General features: G+C 53.0%; 7 protein-coding genes across 7 annotated transcripts; 4 read left to right on the top strand and 3 right to left on the bottom strand.

The window, feature by feature from the left end:
* Nucleotides 1-4,023: 4,023 nt before the first annotated feature.
* On the bottom strand, nucleotides 4,024-4,389 carry CCOS01_06883 (uncharacterized protein; the record flags this gene model as incomplete). Its single annotated transcript, XM_060455051.1, has 1 exon — nucleotides 4,024-4,389. One exon carries the CDS (start codon nucleotides 4,387-4,389, stop codon nucleotides 4,024-4,026), a length of 366 nt encoding a protein of 121 aa, XP_060314751.1.
* A 566-nt stretch (nucleotides 4,390-4,955) lies between these two features.
* Nucleotides 4,956-5,516, top strand: CCOS01_06882 (uncharacterized protein; the record flags this gene model as incomplete). Its single annotated transcript, XM_060455050.1, has 1 exon — nucleotides 4,956-5,516. One exon carries the CDS (start codon nucleotides 4,956-4,958, stop codon nucleotides 5,514-5,516), a length of 561 nt encoding a protein of 186 aa, XP_060314750.1.
* Nucleotides 5,517-5,621: 105 nt separating this feature from the next.
* On the bottom strand, nucleotides 5,622-7,126 carry CCOS01_06881 (repair protein Rad1/Rec1/Rad17; the record flags this gene model as incomplete). The annotated part of the gene is made up of 4 exons (XM_060455049.1): nucleotides 5,622-6,432; nucleotides 6,498-6,665; nucleotides 6,877-6,931; nucleotides 6,988-7,126. The coding sequence occupies 4 exons, from the start codon at nucleotides 7,124-7,126 to the stop codon at nucleotides 5,622-5,624; spliced, it is 1,173 nt and encodes a 390-aa protein (XP_060314749.1).
* Nucleotides 7,127-7,442: 316 nt separating this feature from the next.
* On the top strand, nucleotides 7,443-8,890 carry CCOS01_06880 (uncharacterized protein; the record flags this gene model as incomplete). The annotated part of the gene is made up of 3 exons (XM_060455048.1): nucleotides 7,443-7,545; nucleotides 7,608-7,729; nucleotides 7,844-8,890. The coding sequence occupies 3 exons, from the start codon at nucleotides 7,443-7,445 to the stop codon at nucleotides 8,888-8,890; spliced, it is 1,272 nt and encodes a 423-aa protein (XP_060314748.1).
* A 1,126-nt stretch (nucleotides 8,891-10,016) lies between these two features.
* On the bottom strand, nucleotides 10,017-11,036 carry CCOS01_06879 (uncharacterized protein; the record flags this gene model as incomplete). Its single annotated transcript, XM_060455047.1, has 1 exon — nucleotides 10,017-11,036. One exon carries the CDS (start codon nucleotides 11,034-11,036, stop codon nucleotides 10,017-10,019), a length of 1,020 nt encoding a protein of 339 aa, XP_060314747.1.
* A 1,621-nt stretch (nucleotides 11,037-12,657) lies between these two features.
* On the top strand, nucleotides 12,658-13,409 carry CCOS01_06878 (uncharacterized protein; the record flags this gene model as incomplete). Its single annotated transcript, XM_060455046.1, has 2 exons — nucleotides 12,658-13,118; nucleotides 13,178-13,409. The coding sequence occupies 2 exons, from the start codon at nucleotides 12,658-12,660 to the stop codon at nucleotides 13,407-13,409; spliced, it is 693 nt and encodes a 230-aa protein (XP_060314746.1).
* A 2,171-nt stretch (nucleotides 13,410-15,580) lies between these two features.
* Nucleotides 15,581-15,976, top strand: CCOS01_06877 (uncharacterized protein; the record flags this gene model as incomplete). The annotated part of the gene is made up of 1 exon (XM_060455045.1): nucleotides 15,581-15,976. The coding sequence occupies one exon, from the start codon at nucleotides 15,581-15,583 to the stop codon at nucleotides 15,974-15,976; it is 396 nt and encodes a 131-aa protein (XP_060314745.1).
* Nucleotides 15,977-16,112: the final 136 nt, after the last annotated feature.

The following is a 16,112-nucleotide window of genomic DNA, read 5'->3' as shown; positions in this document are numbered from 1 at the left end:
CCGTACCCAATACAGTACCTATCATGGTCGGATTGGGGGTGTTAGTCAGGGAGACTATCAGCTTGGGATGGGCAGATCTACTTACCCATGGACAATGACAGGTGGAGGGTGGTAATGGAAGTGGTCGTGTGTGTGTGTGTGGTGCGGTGCGGTGCTGTGTATGCATGTTGCGGCGGTGCAAAAAGCCAACCTGGCCCCTGTCTGGTCGTGCAGGCAAACTGCGTGAGAGCGGAGGCTGCAGAGTCGTGTCTTGTCAGTCCGGCCGGGGGTTGCTCGCTGCCCGGCTCCCGTTATTTTGGTATTCAGCCATTGGTTATGTCTGTGGGTTGCTATTACTGGCTTTTGTGACTTTCAAAAGTACAATTCTTCTCGAGGGGGGGCGGGAGACTTCTCCGGAGGGATCTTGGGGTGGTAGGCGGCCCCAGAAGGAGGGTGGCATCGCATCTGTTCATCGCCGGCCTTTCCAGCGTGAGATATGTGATTGTTGCGAACAAATGAATCCATATTGCTTTGCTGTTATGTTTGGAACACCTTGTCGCCCTCTTCAATCTCGTCTTCCATGTTTCCCTCCCCAGTCCCATCGAGCATCGTGCAGTCAGCCTTATGAAGTGATTAACAGCGAAGCCATCGAGACAATATGGAACATCGTGGCCGGCACAGAGCGCGGGATTCAGCAGGATTCGCTCCATCTTACTATTGGCGCTGGTCGTCGTACTAAACGACAAACCATCGGTCAGCTGCATTCTAGAGCGAGATGCAACTCGATAGAAGTCCTCGCCGTACGACGACGCGGGCGGCGACGTGCAGAGAGGAGCAACCAGTTGGATGTAATCCGGCCCGTAACCCTGGCACCTACTTGCCAGCCACGCCCGAGGGTTTTGCGAAAGCTCAAAAGTAACGAAAGCAGGAGAAACAGCTAGCTGTTCAGCGTCCTGACAAGGAAAACGACGGCTGGTGCCCAGAGAGCACAACATATTGCCAGCGGAAAACGTCGAAACGGTGACAGCTCGCTCCCAGGAAAGCCATGGAACCGGATCGTGCCCTGCTCGCCTGTGGTAGCTAGGATTGACCGGCCATGCCGCAATCTCAAGAATGAAAAGCCGGTGGTTACCAGCGAACTGCTGACCGATGACGATCTTCCAGATGGATGCCCTCAAGTGCCGAGTCTCACCTCACTCTCACCGACCGGCGACCGGTAAGCACTTGCTTGGCCGCAGTTGAGACAGCAGCGACTCGCTGCTTCCAACGAGTGACTATTCCCTTATCTTCCAGGTTGGTGTGGGCAGCGCAGCCCTCTAGGACAAGCTGCAGGAAATCAGTCCCTCATCGAGGGGCCCTGAACCCGAACAATCCAGATTCCAGGTAGGGAACTGACGGGGCAAGGCAATCCCCAGGCTCGCCAGTGTCAATCATTCGGCATTATCCGCGTCCACCGGACGCACGCCGAGAAGATGCAGAGCCTCTAGTACCGAACGAGGGGTAGGACGCGAATCGATACTGCCGGGGGATACGACGCGGAACTTGGAAGATGGAGACGTTGGCCTCCAGGCCACGTTCTCCTGCGTATTCCCGCTGACGCGATGTGGGAATGGATGAGTATTGAGGGGTGGTTTGTTTCAGGAAACAGCATGCGTTCGAGGACAGGAAGAGAATCTTCACCCATCACAGGCTGAAATGGGCTTTGTGGATGTCCCCGAGTCTGCAGAGTCTTCTCATCCACCGTTTGTTAGTCAGACAAGCCAAAGGGCGTGGCCAAGCTGACGAAAAGGGGGGGGGGGGGCCTGAAGACTGCTTCTCTTAGTCTTTCCCCATCCTCTCTCCCGGCGGCCGTAAACGGGCAAGCAGAATATCAACCGGTGACGTCCATCGTACATGGCATGCCGATGTTGGTTGGCTGGCTCGTCGGCCAAGGCGGTGATGAAGAAGCAAAGGGTTCGTGTTCGTTACCGTCCAGTAGCCAGTCCAGCTGATTTGTGGTGGCTAAGTTGTGCGGTTGCCAACCACCTAACCAAGGTTCAGATGCGTTGCGGATAAGTTGGGCATGGGCTTTTAGCGGCCGCTCATAAGGTAGATTGCCCCCACAGTTGCCCGCCAGCTGACATCTAAACTGAGTTGAACTTGCCAGGGCGCCCTGCTCCCTCTCTCTCTCTCTTTTTCTGGTCCCTGACATGCTGGTAAACACCCACGCGCAACACAAACACCAGAGACACCATTAACCTTCCTGGCCCTTGCAAGATCTCATATTTGTGCCCTGAACTAGCCATTCAGTCTGGGGGCCGCGGCGGCTGTGGAGGGCTGCCGTTGGTCTTGGATCCTTAAAGCTGTCGTTTGAAAACCTGGCTGTTCAGAGAAGAATCAGGCGAGCCAACTGCCCATTTCCACTCTCGTCTGCCAACCAGCACCACCGCATTCAAACAAAGAAAACGTTTGCTCTTTCCTTCTGCATTTTTCAAGACCACTGAACAAACCTTGTCTCACTTGATCTCTGCTGTTTCGCCCCAGGCGCGGTTGCCGCACAACTTCAACCTTCCAACAACTCTGCTCGATTCTTCATTTTTGACTTCTCTTCTGGGAAGACTGGCTTTGGTTGACCTTGCCTAAAAACCGTTGAGAGTGAGGAAGCGAGTAATACACCTAAACTCTACCAGGCCAAGGCCAAGACAAGACAGCCTTAGAAGGCTAGCCGTTCTATTTCCGACCTCACGAATGGCACCTTGAGCCGGCAGCTTCTGCCCTCCTGCTACCAGAAAAAAATCCCCCTGTCCTTCTAAACCCCCTGCCATCCGCCCGCCCGCGTTACATTGAATGCCCCTCGAGGTTGGCGGTTCGCATTACACTTACAGTGGGAGCTGAGACATCGTGGTTCGTCCTCTCCAGCTTCCCTGAGGCAGGCTTGCTTTTTCCTTTCGAGTCTTTTTCTATTTCATGTAGAAAAGCTGTCGGCCTCGGTGATTTCTGGCCCCATGTCCTCCACCCTGGCTGGTAAACCCCATATCTATCGTCTGCCGTCCCGTCCGTATTTTCCATGGATTTCCCTTGGTGCTCCTGCTGTTCAGTGCGTGTGGCCCGTGGAGTCCGTACGGACGTAAACACGCACAAAGCCCCAACATGGTATCATTCGATTCTCCTCAGCAGCTCAGGACACTCTCTAGTCTTTGGGTTTACCTCCTAGATCCGATCCTGCCGAGAAAAGGTCCGCAATGGAAGTAATATAATGATTCTTAAGGGTGGAGACTGCATACGGACGTACAGTATTACAGATCGACGCGCGCAAAGGCACGATGAGGTCCGTCAGTGGCGGCAGAGAGAGGGCCTGCCTGCCTTGCCAAATGCCAATTTAAGGTACGATTGCAACCAGATCCTCACCTCTTTCGGCCGGTCAGCGTCGGATTCGCGAGCCGCTGCCAAATCTGGCTCTTCAGTTGAGTTGTTACGAGCATATACGGGCGGTATGTCAGCACGGGAAAAGACAGTCACGTTGGGAGGGTTTTGATGTAAAAGGTGTTGGGTATTAATCTGATTGGCTCGGGCTGCCGAGTCCAAATCTTGCTATTAGTTGCGCGATGTCGCGTCGCTAGCATCTCATCCTTCTAACCTCATCCCGACTCTACGGCCCTTGTGTTGGCCTTTTTTGTCTGGTAGATGATGATTCCTTCTACAAAAGAGAATATAGGCTCAATTCGTGGCCTATTCCTGGACGTCTTCCAACCGCCCAAACTTTCTACCCTTGCCAAGTGGCAAAAGGCGAGCAAGCGCCGTTGATAATGACTGCATACGAGTGCGTCGATAATCATTCGAAATAGGAATGATCGAGTAAATAATGTTATTTGACTCAAGGGAAGAATATGGTAGTGAGCTGGTATAGTCTACCATCTTGATGGACTCTTTGGAACGTCGTAGTCTGACGACATGGGGCCTCCCGGAGGAGGCCGAATCCAAGAATGGTAACTTTCCGGGTATCGAATGTTGTATTTTTGAAGTTTTTGTTGTTTGTATGATCGGTCATCCGAGATCGGTGATTCTTCACATAATCTCGCTTTGCTTGCGGATCTCCTTGGAGGTAGTCGTCTTCATGAACGACTTGGCCGCGTGGCGGGGCACGTAAGCGGCCTGCTTCGGCTGGTCACCCATGAGGGACTCTTGCTCCTCCATGGTGCCCATCGACGTCAAAGAGGCCAAGGAGCCGCTCCGGCTGTTGGAGCCCAAGCGCGAGGACAGGGAGAAGGTGGCAGACCGAGGCGAAGACGGAGCCGATGACGAGGCAGTAGAGGAAGAAGAGGTGGAGGAGCGGCGACCGGGCTTGAAGGCATCGAGCCAGGAGCCGACGTGCTTTTTGGACCACATTGGGAATGAGTAATCGACGATTCCGAAGGATCCAGGGGTGTTCATTGAAGGGAGTCTGGGAGAATGTAGTCAACAAGGACTATTGTTTGAGTTTTTGTATTGTTGGAAAAGGCGTTGAGAGCGTTGTGCTGCTGAGAACGGAAATCGAGATGGATGGGCGGGTTGGACCACGATGTTTTAAAGACACGAGAGCAAAGAGATGAGTCTGAGATTGGTGATGGGGAACAAAAGAGCAGCCACGCGGTAGGATCGAATTGTCAGATGGAGAGGGTAGATCGAAGCCGAAAGGGTGGTGGAGTTTTCGAGAGGCGTTCAAAGGAAAGTTGAGAAAAGCGCAGTAGGGAAAAATAAGATGGAGCTTTAACCACCACAAGTCGAAGAATAGGATATTTAGTTCAGGACCGGTTCACGATGGTACGTCCGCAAAAGGCAGAGGCGGAGCAGGATGCTTCCGCAAGCGGACGAGAGATATATCTACCGGATGGGAAGAGAGAGAGCGGGGAGGGCGACATGGGCAAAAAATGTGGCCACTGTCAACACACACACACGCTGACTGACAATGCCCATGATGGGATCAGGAACGACAAAGATTCCAGCCAACATGCCCACGCATGCCCCCGCGCAGTCCGCGCAGCCTCTGCGCATACCTCAGCCCGACTGAGACATCAACAAGTCCGTCGCAACGCCCCGTCAACGCCCTTGCTGTTTGCGAACAAATTCCTCACGGCCACATTTCTGCCTCGGCCGGCCCATTGTGTAAGCCCCGGCCTGCTGGGAACAGGCTTGCCGGTTCTCGCTGTCCGGCTCCACGGTGGCTTGGCCGATGGCTGGAATGCTGCGAGAGGAATGGACGTTCACTAGACACCAAGCGCGTCATGTTCTCTCAAGAGCCATCACATCCCGCAGGACAGGCCACCTGCTGCCTCTACCAAAGGCAAAAGCCACAAGGCTCCCGCGATCGATGCTGTTGGCAGCAGACCGGCGTGAAGACCGTGGGTCAACAGCCGAGCTGTCATTCTCAAGGGAGGCGCACATGGCGTATATGCGGACTGGGAGCCAAATTCTTCAAGGAAAGGCTAGCGCTACACATTGTTCGCCCTAGCTTCGGGAATGCAGCACGGCCTATTTTCAAAGTTGACGCAAGCGGAAGGTATGCGAAAAGCCAGAGATAGCAACGAAAACTCGAACCCGTTGCGATACCGGTAACCCTGGGAAAATTCCATTATCATTCATCTATGTGCTAGGGCAGGTGGGGCAGGGCCCAATGTTGCCTTGAATCACTCATCCTCATCCTGTCCCTCTTCGTCCTCGTCGTCCTCGTGCGTGATGAATGGCACAAATCGGAAGTCCAGAAAGCTGACTCCGCCGCCCTCCACCTCAACCATGAACTGCAAGCTCAGAACGCCTTGGGCATCGCCGCGGAAGCTAATTTTGCTAGCAATCCGCATCGCCTCGCTCGAAGACTTGATCAGATCGAATTTGTAGGTCTGGGTCCATCGATCCTGGATTGAAAAGGTCTCCAGTAGCTCGCGGCCTTTGGCGAAGTCCACGCTGGACGACCCCAGGTCGCCAGCACCGGAAAGGGAAAGGTAGGGTTGATTCTTCGAGGCTGATATGGTTAGGCGGCTGGGGCCGGTGGGTGCAAGCTCGGCCAAGGCGTCAAGAAGGTAGCGTGCCTGCATAATGATTTTGAAAGACAGGTTTTCCCGGTCAAAGGGTATCTCCTCTGGGATTTCCGGCAGATAGGTTGTGAGGCTAGCGGTAGTCTTGACCCCGCTTTCCTCGATGATAATGTTGAATTGGCCGCCCTCTTCGGTATATACCAGGCTACAAGTTCCGCCAATTCCCAGAGTCTGGTTACTAAACGCATCTGGTCGGTAATTGCGGAGATTACTGCGGTACGGGTCCTGCTCGGCCTTTTGTGTGCGCGTCGCAATGTCCACGGCGCCGAAAATCTGAAGCGTCTCGAGAAGTGCTGGGAGTGTGATTTGAAAGTTGGGCAATGGCTCGTCCTCCGCAAGATTCAGAGAGTACGACGTAAATAGTTTCTTGTCGAGGAAGGCAGTACCTAGACGATGGTCAGTCATCCTGTCCACTACAAATACCGGTCGCCAAACTTGCCTTGCATAACCCTAGACAGATCGGCAGCAAACCTGATTCCATCTTCCTGGAGTTGAACATGGACCTTGTTGGAGAAGCTGATGGTCCTCAGCAACTGGTAGAGCGGTCTCGTCGAGCTGGCCACAGCGCGGAACAGCGGCTGCGGTACCGCACTGGGTTGGGGAAGAGCAGCCGACATGACTTCTACTGGCGCTGCAGAACTGTGTATTTGGAAAGTCACCCGATATGGAGAGATTGGTGAAATGGAAGTTCTTGGTAGTTTTCTAAAGTACAAGGTGGCCGCCGACTCGAAAAGCTTCTTGGGGTATCTTAGACGTAGACTCCGACCGCGCAGAACATGTATACCGTGCCGAATCTAAGTACGATATTAGTACAGGACCTCGACTGGGAAATGAAGGCCGTCTGGCTTACGCAATTGCAGCTGAGGCAGGCACGCCAAGCGCTGGGATGTTGATGAAGGAACGGTCTGCATTGCGATATTAGGCGATGAATTTCGAACGAAGGTGTTCGAACAAAGCTTACTCAGAGCGAAAAAACCAGTGATAGCAACACCAATGAGGAGAAGAAGGAACGCAATGAAGAATTGGGAATCCTTGGCGACGGCGGGTTGGAACGGCGTGCTAGCAGCAGCTTGCCAGACCTCAAGCAACGAGGAGTCCATCTGCTGATCGAGGAGAAGACAATTGATTGTTCTTTCGTGTCTGAGTCGTTTGCGTCGATGTCGCAGAAGGTGGCCCGGACCGTTGAACAAGGCTTGCACAGAGTCGTGAATGTCCAGATGTATCCGGAGAGTGCTGTCAATGGGAGATCATGAAGCGCGGGTTGTAGCTTCCCCCAAACGTGTTCTGAGCTCCAAAGGGTCCCACCGTGAATTGTGGCCTGAACCAAAAAGGGCTTAGCTCAATCCCACTTTCCCCTTGTGCATCGACCCACTTGGCGCCATCCGGCAACGGAGAAACGGCAGAGCCTAGCGCGGCATGTCATCAACCACCCAGGAACCACCTCGACATCATCCATCGACAAGGTTCATCGAAATAGGCCTGCGAAGGCTCGCGATCGAGGTCAAAATGAAGGAAGAGAGTAAGTCGCATGGTCGCTGGTTCAACATATGACCTTAGGCACGCGCTAATATCGCGTCACAGCCACGAAGCGCAAGGCTGAGGAGGAGCCGTCCTCCCCGATCGCGAATAAACGGGTCAAGCACAATGAGTCGGCCGAACCAGAAAAGAAGCCGGCAATGAAGCCCATCCCCTTCCCCGAAAAGGTGAGCTCTACTCCTCAAACTGCGCCGCGACCATCGCACAGTTGATGCCCGCTACGTGCTCTCCATGCGCGTCGTCCACCTAGACCCGCCGAAGCTGACCATGATTTGCGACAGCCCGCCGTCATCGAAGAGCGCACCGGCGAGATCGAGTTCCGGGTAGTCAACAACGACAACGAGCGCGAATCCCTCATCATCCTCACCGGCCTCAAATGCATCTTCCAAAAGCAGCTCCCCAAGATGCCGAAAGACTACATCGCGCGACTCGTCTACGACCGGACCCACTTGTCCATCGCGATCGTCAAGAAGCCCCTCGAGGTCGTCGGCGGCATCACCTACCGCCCCTTCAAAGGTCGCCAGTTCGCCGAAATCGTCTTCTGCGCCATTAGTTCTGATCAGCAGGTTAAGGGATACGGCGCGCATCTCATGTCCCACTTGAAGGACTATGTCAAGGCGACCAGCGACGTGATGCACTTCCTCACGTATGCTGACAACTACGCCATCGGATACTTCAAAAAGCAAGGTTTCACCAAAGAGATCACGCTGGATAAGAGCGTATGGATGGGTTACATCAAGGATTATGAGGGCGGTACGATCATGCAGTGTTCAATGCTGCCCCGCATCCGATATCTCGAAATGGGCCGCATGCTCTTGAAGCAAAAGGAGTGCGTCCAGGCCAAAATCCGCGCCTATTCGAAATCGCACATCGTCCACGCTCCGCCAAAAGAATGGAAGTCTGGCGCCAAGCCAATCGACCCGCTCACCATCAGCGCCATCCGCGCATCAGGCTGGTCGCCCGATATGGACGAGCTCGCCCGCCAGCCCCGCCACGGTCCCAACTACAACCAGCTTCTCCACCTCCTCAACGACCTGCAGAACCACCAGTCTGCCTGGCCCTTCCTCGTGCCTGTCAACAAGGACGACGTCGCCGATTACTACGAAGTTATCAAGGAACCCATGGATCTTAGTACGATGGAGACCAAACTCGAAGCAGATCAGTACGCAACGCCGGAGGACTTTATCAGGGATGCCAAGCTCGTCTTCGATAACTGTCGCAAGTACAATAACGAGTCTACGCCGTATGCGAAGAGCGCCAACAAGCTGGAGAAGTACATGTGGCAGCAGATCAAGGCCATACCCGAATGGTCTCACCTCGAGCCGTAGAAGGGCTCGATGAGACCCGGGAAGGGCGATCCAAGGCATGTGACGCCGCAGCAAGAAACCCCAAAGGTTACCGAAAATCCTTCGGGGGGGTTGAGGCGGCGGTCGCATAGGGTGCGTCGTGTGTCGTAGGGCTTGGTTGGTCACGAAGTAAGTGCAACGAAAAGAAAAATATCGGATTGGGGCGGGTTTGAAGCTTCAAGGAGTTGGCGTTGGGTGGCGACTGTACTTTTCTCTACTCGATAATGGACTATCAGATAGAGCTTTCCGGAAGATTACCAGCAGTGTGCTTCTAGTCAGGTCGGGTCGTGGCGTTCGGGAAAGGCCGCGAGGCTGCTATGTCAAGCCAACGACTGAATTGAAATGTTTTACCAAAAAGCCGCATCCCTCTATCGCATCTGAATCATCTCCACGAGCATGAGACTTTTACTGACATGGCATGTTGTACACGTAGGTAGGTAATCGAGCAGGGTTGTCACCAAAATTAGCACTTTTATAACTAAGGTCTCTTAGTTAGATACAAACGGCCTCCCGGGAAGCGGGCCTCAAAATGCAGAGAGTTCTCGTTTCCTCATAATTTCTTGTGCTCGCTCATCCAATCCCTTGCAATCCCACAGAAGCATAAGAGCAATCCTTCCAACGCCGTATGGGGGAATAACCGAGTGATGTGTAGTGGGTAGTCGCCTTGTTGGGGCGATCCTCCCTTTGCCCAAAAACTCAAGGAACTCTAGTATTGAAAATTTTGAATCAGACTAAAGAAATCGCCTCTTCGACTGGAGATGCGGGTCGAGGCGTTTGAAGAAATCCAGCGGTATACCCGCTGCCGTGATCACGGAAGTCTCGGGTCTTCTCTGGTCGACAACGGGGCCCAGTTCCATATCTGGCTCCAAGTGCTTGGGTCGGAGTATACGAAAGTTGAAGGGTAAGGGCTGGCCCATAAAGCATGGTAAGCGTCGACATCAAACTCGCCGGTCAGCGGGTTTATGATCGGTCGATCTATTGTTGGTTGACGTCTGGTGGGCAACATAATCTCATGCACAGTTCGAGATAGCTCTTCTCCGCTTATCAGATTCATTTGGTCAACGAATGTTTCAGGCCCACGAGAGGGAACGTCAGGCGCCGGAACTTCCTAGGCCCCGGGTGCCTGTGCCGTCCTCTGCAAATTCGGGCTAGCTGCGCTGTCGCCGACAGGGAGCCGCAAATCTGAATATGTACGTCTCCAGTTTGAGATTCCGCCAATGTGATGTTCGTCAGTGCCTCTGCGTTCCCGTGCCGCATTGCGACTTGAAATAGAGGGCAAGCGAGGAGGTGCTGCAGTTTCCTCGCCACTGCTCGAGTTCTGGTTCTCAAGCGTACGGCGAATAATGTCGTGGAGGAAGTCGGGTATGTCTTGCCACTGACCAGCGCGAGCAGCGCTCAGCATGCGAGGGGGGAAGAGTGCTTGCGGCACAACTGCAACCGCTGCCGGATCAGCTCTCGATGGTGAGATGTCGTCGTTGGAGAGATATGGCAGCTCGCCACTCTCAATAACGTTCTTTAGCCACTGCTCCCATTCCTCGTCCAAGACCGTAGACATGTCTCCTGCCTCTCGTCGTGCTGCCCTCTCTCTCAATCGCTGGTTCAGAGCAACACCGACACTCTCGAGTTCCTCGTCACTCTCTTCACCGTCCATGTCCTCGTCTCCAGGGTCGGTAGCATCATCTGTATCCACAGACCTTGATCGAGGGTTTCGAACCGGGGCCGCTGGACGATCCTCCGGCTCGATCCAGTCAGGGAATCCATCGCCGGCAGTATCTCTAATGGAGATGCCTTGCTCCTTCTCGTAGCGCTCCTTAGCCCATCTTGTGCCCTCCCATTTGGTCAAACCCGCAATCTCGTTAGGGGTCAGATGGAGGTTATCAAACGCTCGGAACAAGCGGCGGTGCCAGGTCCAACGACTCAGACGGATACGGTGGATGGGGTTGCAGTAATCCAAGCCCGGGTACTTGGCTTCTTGAGTATCGAGATGGCCGTAGAAGGAGTGAACCTCTTGACGAACCTCCAAAATCAGGCTGCGCTGCAAGAGAGCATGGAAATTTTGAGGGTCGCTCGCGCGAGGCTTGGGAAACATGTGCTCATAAACGAGCTGGTCAATGGGACGGCCCTTCATTTTCGGGATCGGCTGAGAAGAGTGGAATTTGCAGCTGAGTTTGGCGCAATAGGTGTGCAATCGGGTGGTATATTCGTAGCAGCTCGCAACAGATAAGACAAGCGTTGGTAACGCCGCCTCTGTGCTGTGCTGTTGGTCCGCTCACAAATTGCCTGTGAAAGGTGGGAACTGATATGCGGCCGTGGAAGAAGTCGAGGCGTCTTCGTCAAGGCCGATGGAGGGGAAGTCGTAAAATTTGCCGTCGACCGGTTTCTTGAATCGTACGTCACGGCCAGAGAAAGAGGGGGGTTCGGGAAGGAGCTAGGGGCCGATCTGTCGCTGTGTCGTCTGAAGAAGGGACTTCGAACGGTGAAGCGGTCTGCGCTTGAACGTAGGTTATTGTTGTTGTTGTCGTATTGGCGTGAAGGATGTTGAGGCCAAATTTCTTTTCCAACGAAGGGCAGTCGAAAAAGGGAAGAAATCGTGAATATGGGAGAGTGTGAACGGGAAGAAGTCGGAACTCAGCGGCGAGAGGCGGGTAGGGTGGGAGGGCGAGGCAGGCGAGGCGAGGGTGTGTTGCGTGAGCGTTGGTGAGGTGTAATGGGGAATCCAGGAGCAGGGTGTGGATATTTGATCGTGGGGCCTTTCGAGTGGGACGTGGACGTGGGACGGGGATTCAGGCGCGGGCTCCTTCAAAAGAAGGTACGAAGACGAAGTACTGACATAGTACCCCAGCCTTGAGGTAAATAATAAATAGTGCCTGAGATGGTGCCCTTTCCCCGGGTACGTCTGCTAGGTAAGGTGTGTGAGGTGTGTGCAGCGGCGACTGCGGCGACTGCGGTTGGAGTGTCAAAGGAGGGAAAGGAAAAAAAACGGAAACAAAAACTAAGACTGGCACTGGAGAGCTGGGATTGGGACTGGCGGACTGGACTGTGGTGAACGGGGAATGCCTTGGCTGACAAAAATAAAACAGGAGGCACCACCCATCATCATCCCCTTCCCATCCTTCAGGAAAAACAACCTATCTGATAAATGACCAGCACCTTCCATGGTACCTTTAGGTAGGTATCTCGAGTCGAGAGTTCCCATCTCTTGATATTACTGGACCGTGCTAAGATTTTGGTGCCTGCTTCATATGCTACGCCTCATGGTCCGTAGCGCCTTCTCACCGTGCCTACCGCAATGCACCTTGCCTTATTCTCACGTACATGGCCCGAAATGGTAGCTCAGCGAAGGAACTGTCTGCACGCACGTACCTTGTATAGCTAGCAGCTTCCTATGATTGACTTTCTTGAGATCACATTAGGGATACCCTCAGACGTTGGATTCTGGAGGTTCACGGGCAGTCTTGCAAGGCCCCCGTCCCAAATCCTAAATGTCAATATGTCGGGCCAAATCGCGGACTTTGAGCCTTTGAGATAAAATAGCCCCGCACTTCCATTCTCTCAGGTCTGTCACTGCTGTGCCCGGTACTTGGACCCCTAAGGTATCTTTCCTCCCGCCGCTTCGCTCGAGGTACCTCCATCCAACCACGGGTAAGCAAAGGTATATTTCCTTCTTCGGACTAAACATGCCGGAGCAGACTACTAGTACATTGCAATACCTAGTACACTACTCCGTACGCGACTACTACAACACAACAATGGTCACTGATTCGTTCTACACTTTTCAAGAGTCCGTTGGTCGTGCAGGGCCTGGAACACGCGATCGTCAACCTCGATTCCGCCGTTGGGATGGTGGGCGCCTCGTTTTCTCGCAACCGGTCTTGCGTCTCTCAAGTTTCATACTGTCGCTTTTTCTACCTACACTACCGGTAGAGATGGCGGACTTTGGATTTGAGGAGTTAAAACAAGGCAAATCGGCCCCTCTGCCTCTCTTGGCCTGTCAAAAACCAGCAGCTGTCGGACAGGGGCAACCCGAGTCATTTTCCATCACACGCTGGAGCGACAATCCTTGGCCTATGACATCCGCATCGAGCCAACTCGTCGCTCAACCCGGGAAACCGCAACATGACGGACCGAAATGGCGAACCCAGACATCACGGGTGCCTCCCATGCTCTATACTAGACCGACTGACAAAAGGTTGCTCATCTGCTTCCTGAGGTGCACAGGCTTCATCACCTCCCCTCTCACAAAAACCCCTCGCTGCATCACCACATCCTGCAGGGATTGAGGCCACCAAAGGTCAGATTCAGGCCTCGACCAAGACCTGCCGGACCTGACACAGGAGGAACCCGAGCCAACGGCGCGCTTCTTCGGCTGTCCTTCGCAAACACACACTCTTCCACTCCGCGACGGCCTGCGCACTTTGAACTTGCCATCAGCCTCCTTGTAATACCGCTTGCCCTATGGCCGCAAACCCCTCCGGCCATGGGCTCATCTGACCTCGACTGACCGCCTCGACTACACAGACCCAACAGCCGCCTTACAAGCCCGTCCCCTACCGTCTCAGGAACAGGGGTCCTTTTCATCGCAGCCAATCACCTTTCCAAACCTCCCATCCCTGCGGTCATCCCGCCCTTCCCTGCCTCCGCTTCATGCATTCACGCCAAAATCTTCTCCTTCGCCCCATTCACTGCCATCCGCAATCTCACTGGTTCCATTCTTCTTCTTCAACGACCCTCAAGGCTTGGACCTCAATCTGCTCGGTGCAGAAGGCGAGAAAAAAGCACAGCTGCATTCTGGAGTTGCTGAGAATCTGCATCATATTATCTCCGTCAAAAACCGTATCGTCGAGCGGATCCCGTTCGGCTGCATGTCACTCCCGAAGGATGCATGACGCTACATCTCCGAACGGGTTGCCGCTTTTTGGCGGAGCTTTTCGTCGCAAATAATTCTTTTCGGGTCCGTCTAAGCCTCGTCAGCGAGACTTGACTTTCCACAATATTAGACTGATTAAAGACCCAGAGGAATCCCAAATCTCAGCATCGGGAGCGTCTTCACACGCTGCTTCTGTCCTATTAGTCTCAAGTGGCCCAAAGTTTAGTTCAAGCAAAAACCTGCAAACCTACAACCACTACTCCGCACACCCACAGCGATACTGCCGTGGCATTTGGCAGATCTCTTGGTTGTGGAATGCTTCCAATTCTGCCCCACACATCTTTTGTTGCGAAAGGCAGCTTCATCGGAACTCTGAGCGGGGGAGACAGCAGACGACACCTGGAAAGTAGAACCCAATGGAGTGGCGAGGAAACCTCGTGATCGCCAGAGTGCCGGCCTCTCTCCATCTTAACTTTGTCGGCCGCCAACCGTAAGCTTGTCCATGTAAGTTTCGCATCAGACGCGACAGGGCTTGCACCCATGGCTTCCACTGGCTTGTGAATATGGCGCCCTGTTCATGGCTCAGCTCTGAATATGTGTCTGCGTAAGGTAACCATGGCTGTGGCTGGCTGACTTGTCAGCTTAGCCCAGTCTCACGTAGCAATGGCGGTGTCATATAAGACAAGTTCTCTCTTGATGTGTAGGTACTCATGGTGACGGCGTCCCCCTTGACATGCTGCAAGCAGTTGGCTTAGTATCGAATTTCCTATCTAAGTCATGGTTCTACTAGCTTGGACCACATACACGCCAAGACGATGGAGCAATAACGTTGCTGTGCATATCGTTCATGACCTGAGTAAACGAGTAGATTGAGATGCTTTTGTGTGACTATAGTACAATGCATCCTATGATATGGCTACTGCCGTTGAAACGTACATATCCACGAATACAAATGAGCAAGCGATGAAGGAAGGCTTGCCAGTCTTTCTCTCGTCTTGTTTGATTCACTTCCCACGAAGTAAGAACAGAATTTTTACGTCTATCTCTTGAGGGAAGTATGCAGTCTGCCATCAAAGCATCGATTGGTGACAGGTTTTCGGTTGAAGCAGCCCGAGTGGCTTCTTTCCAGCTTGTTTGCTGTGAAGGATGACTTGAAAGTGGGTAAGAAACAACGTGTTCCGACCCACAACATACGGTTGGTATTGAGACTGTATATCTAGCAATAATCATATGAACCTGAAGAAGTATATACGTTGTAAGTCTCGAAGCTGACGATGTCTAGCTGACTCATGTTGGAAGGGGCCGGAGCTCAGAACCCCATGCCTTGCTCTGATAACGGTTCTATGTGGTACCGGCACGTTCAAGAGAACAGTAAGGTCATACTCAATAGGTGTTCGAGGTGAAGGTAAGACACCCTCGATAGGAGCAGGGGAATAGGAGCTAAGAACGAATGGGAAAGTCAGTTAGTGAGCACCTCTAGTCTCAGTAACGTTTTCTGAGTGATGTTCTTACAGCAAACAAAACCCGCACTATAGATGATCAAAGGTTGGAAAATAACGTGGATCATGAGAGTTTGACGTGATTACGCTGTTCATTATAATAGATGAAACATCAAACTTATACTGGATATGACGAATGAACTTGACCACATTGTTGTCACTTTGGCGCTGAGCTCCCAGTCCAAGAGGGAGGGCACTATAAAAATAGCGAAAGACCGATTTCTAATCTCTAGTCTCTTCTCCCAGCCAAGGCAAAGTGACCTGTCAGGATTCTCCTGGAGGTTAGAGGCAGGGTGAGATTGGAGTATGGAAGGGAGGAATCATATGTTGAAGACTTCCGCGGTTTTGTTGATCTTCCTTTTCACGTCGAAGGCGGTGTGTTCTCCAGAGCTGGCCGGAGACTGTCGGGCGTCTTTTGTGGATGCTTCATTACTGAATACACAGGTGATAGCGGTCAGAAACGAACGATGTCTCCTCGGAATCTCCCTTGGCGAAAGATTCTGGCGGCGGGGTCGATGGGATGGTGATACTGCAGGTCATCTTGAGCCATCCAACAGAGGGATCGACTGTCGGTATGTGAATTCCGCACATTCCGTCCGGTTGGCTCGGAGTCGCCAATACTCCAAGACATACAAGGACTCGAAGCGGGCTTATTGCGACATTTGTCGCAACTACAGTTGTCGGATATCTCAACGAGCTTGAGTCTGCTAAAGAGGAGGTACAAGTCTCTGCGTGGGGAGCGAACTTAAATAGGCAACGCTCAGTTATCTAAGAGGATTAACCAATTTCCATAGCCAAGTTGTTTTACAGCTCATAGGATAATCGTTCTTATAAAACT

The sequence above is a fragment of the Colletotrichum costaricense genome (genome assembly GCF_030867565.1).
Source record: "Colletotrichum costaricense strain IMI 309622 chromosome Unknown Scaffold_6.1, whole genome shotgun sequence".
NCBI lineage: Eukaryota > Fungi > Ascomycota > Sordariomycetes > Glomerellales > Glomerellaceae > Colletotrichum > Colletotrichum costaricense.
Note: the sequence above shows the minus strand (reverse complement) of the source record. Positions and strands in the feature narration are given on the sequence as shown.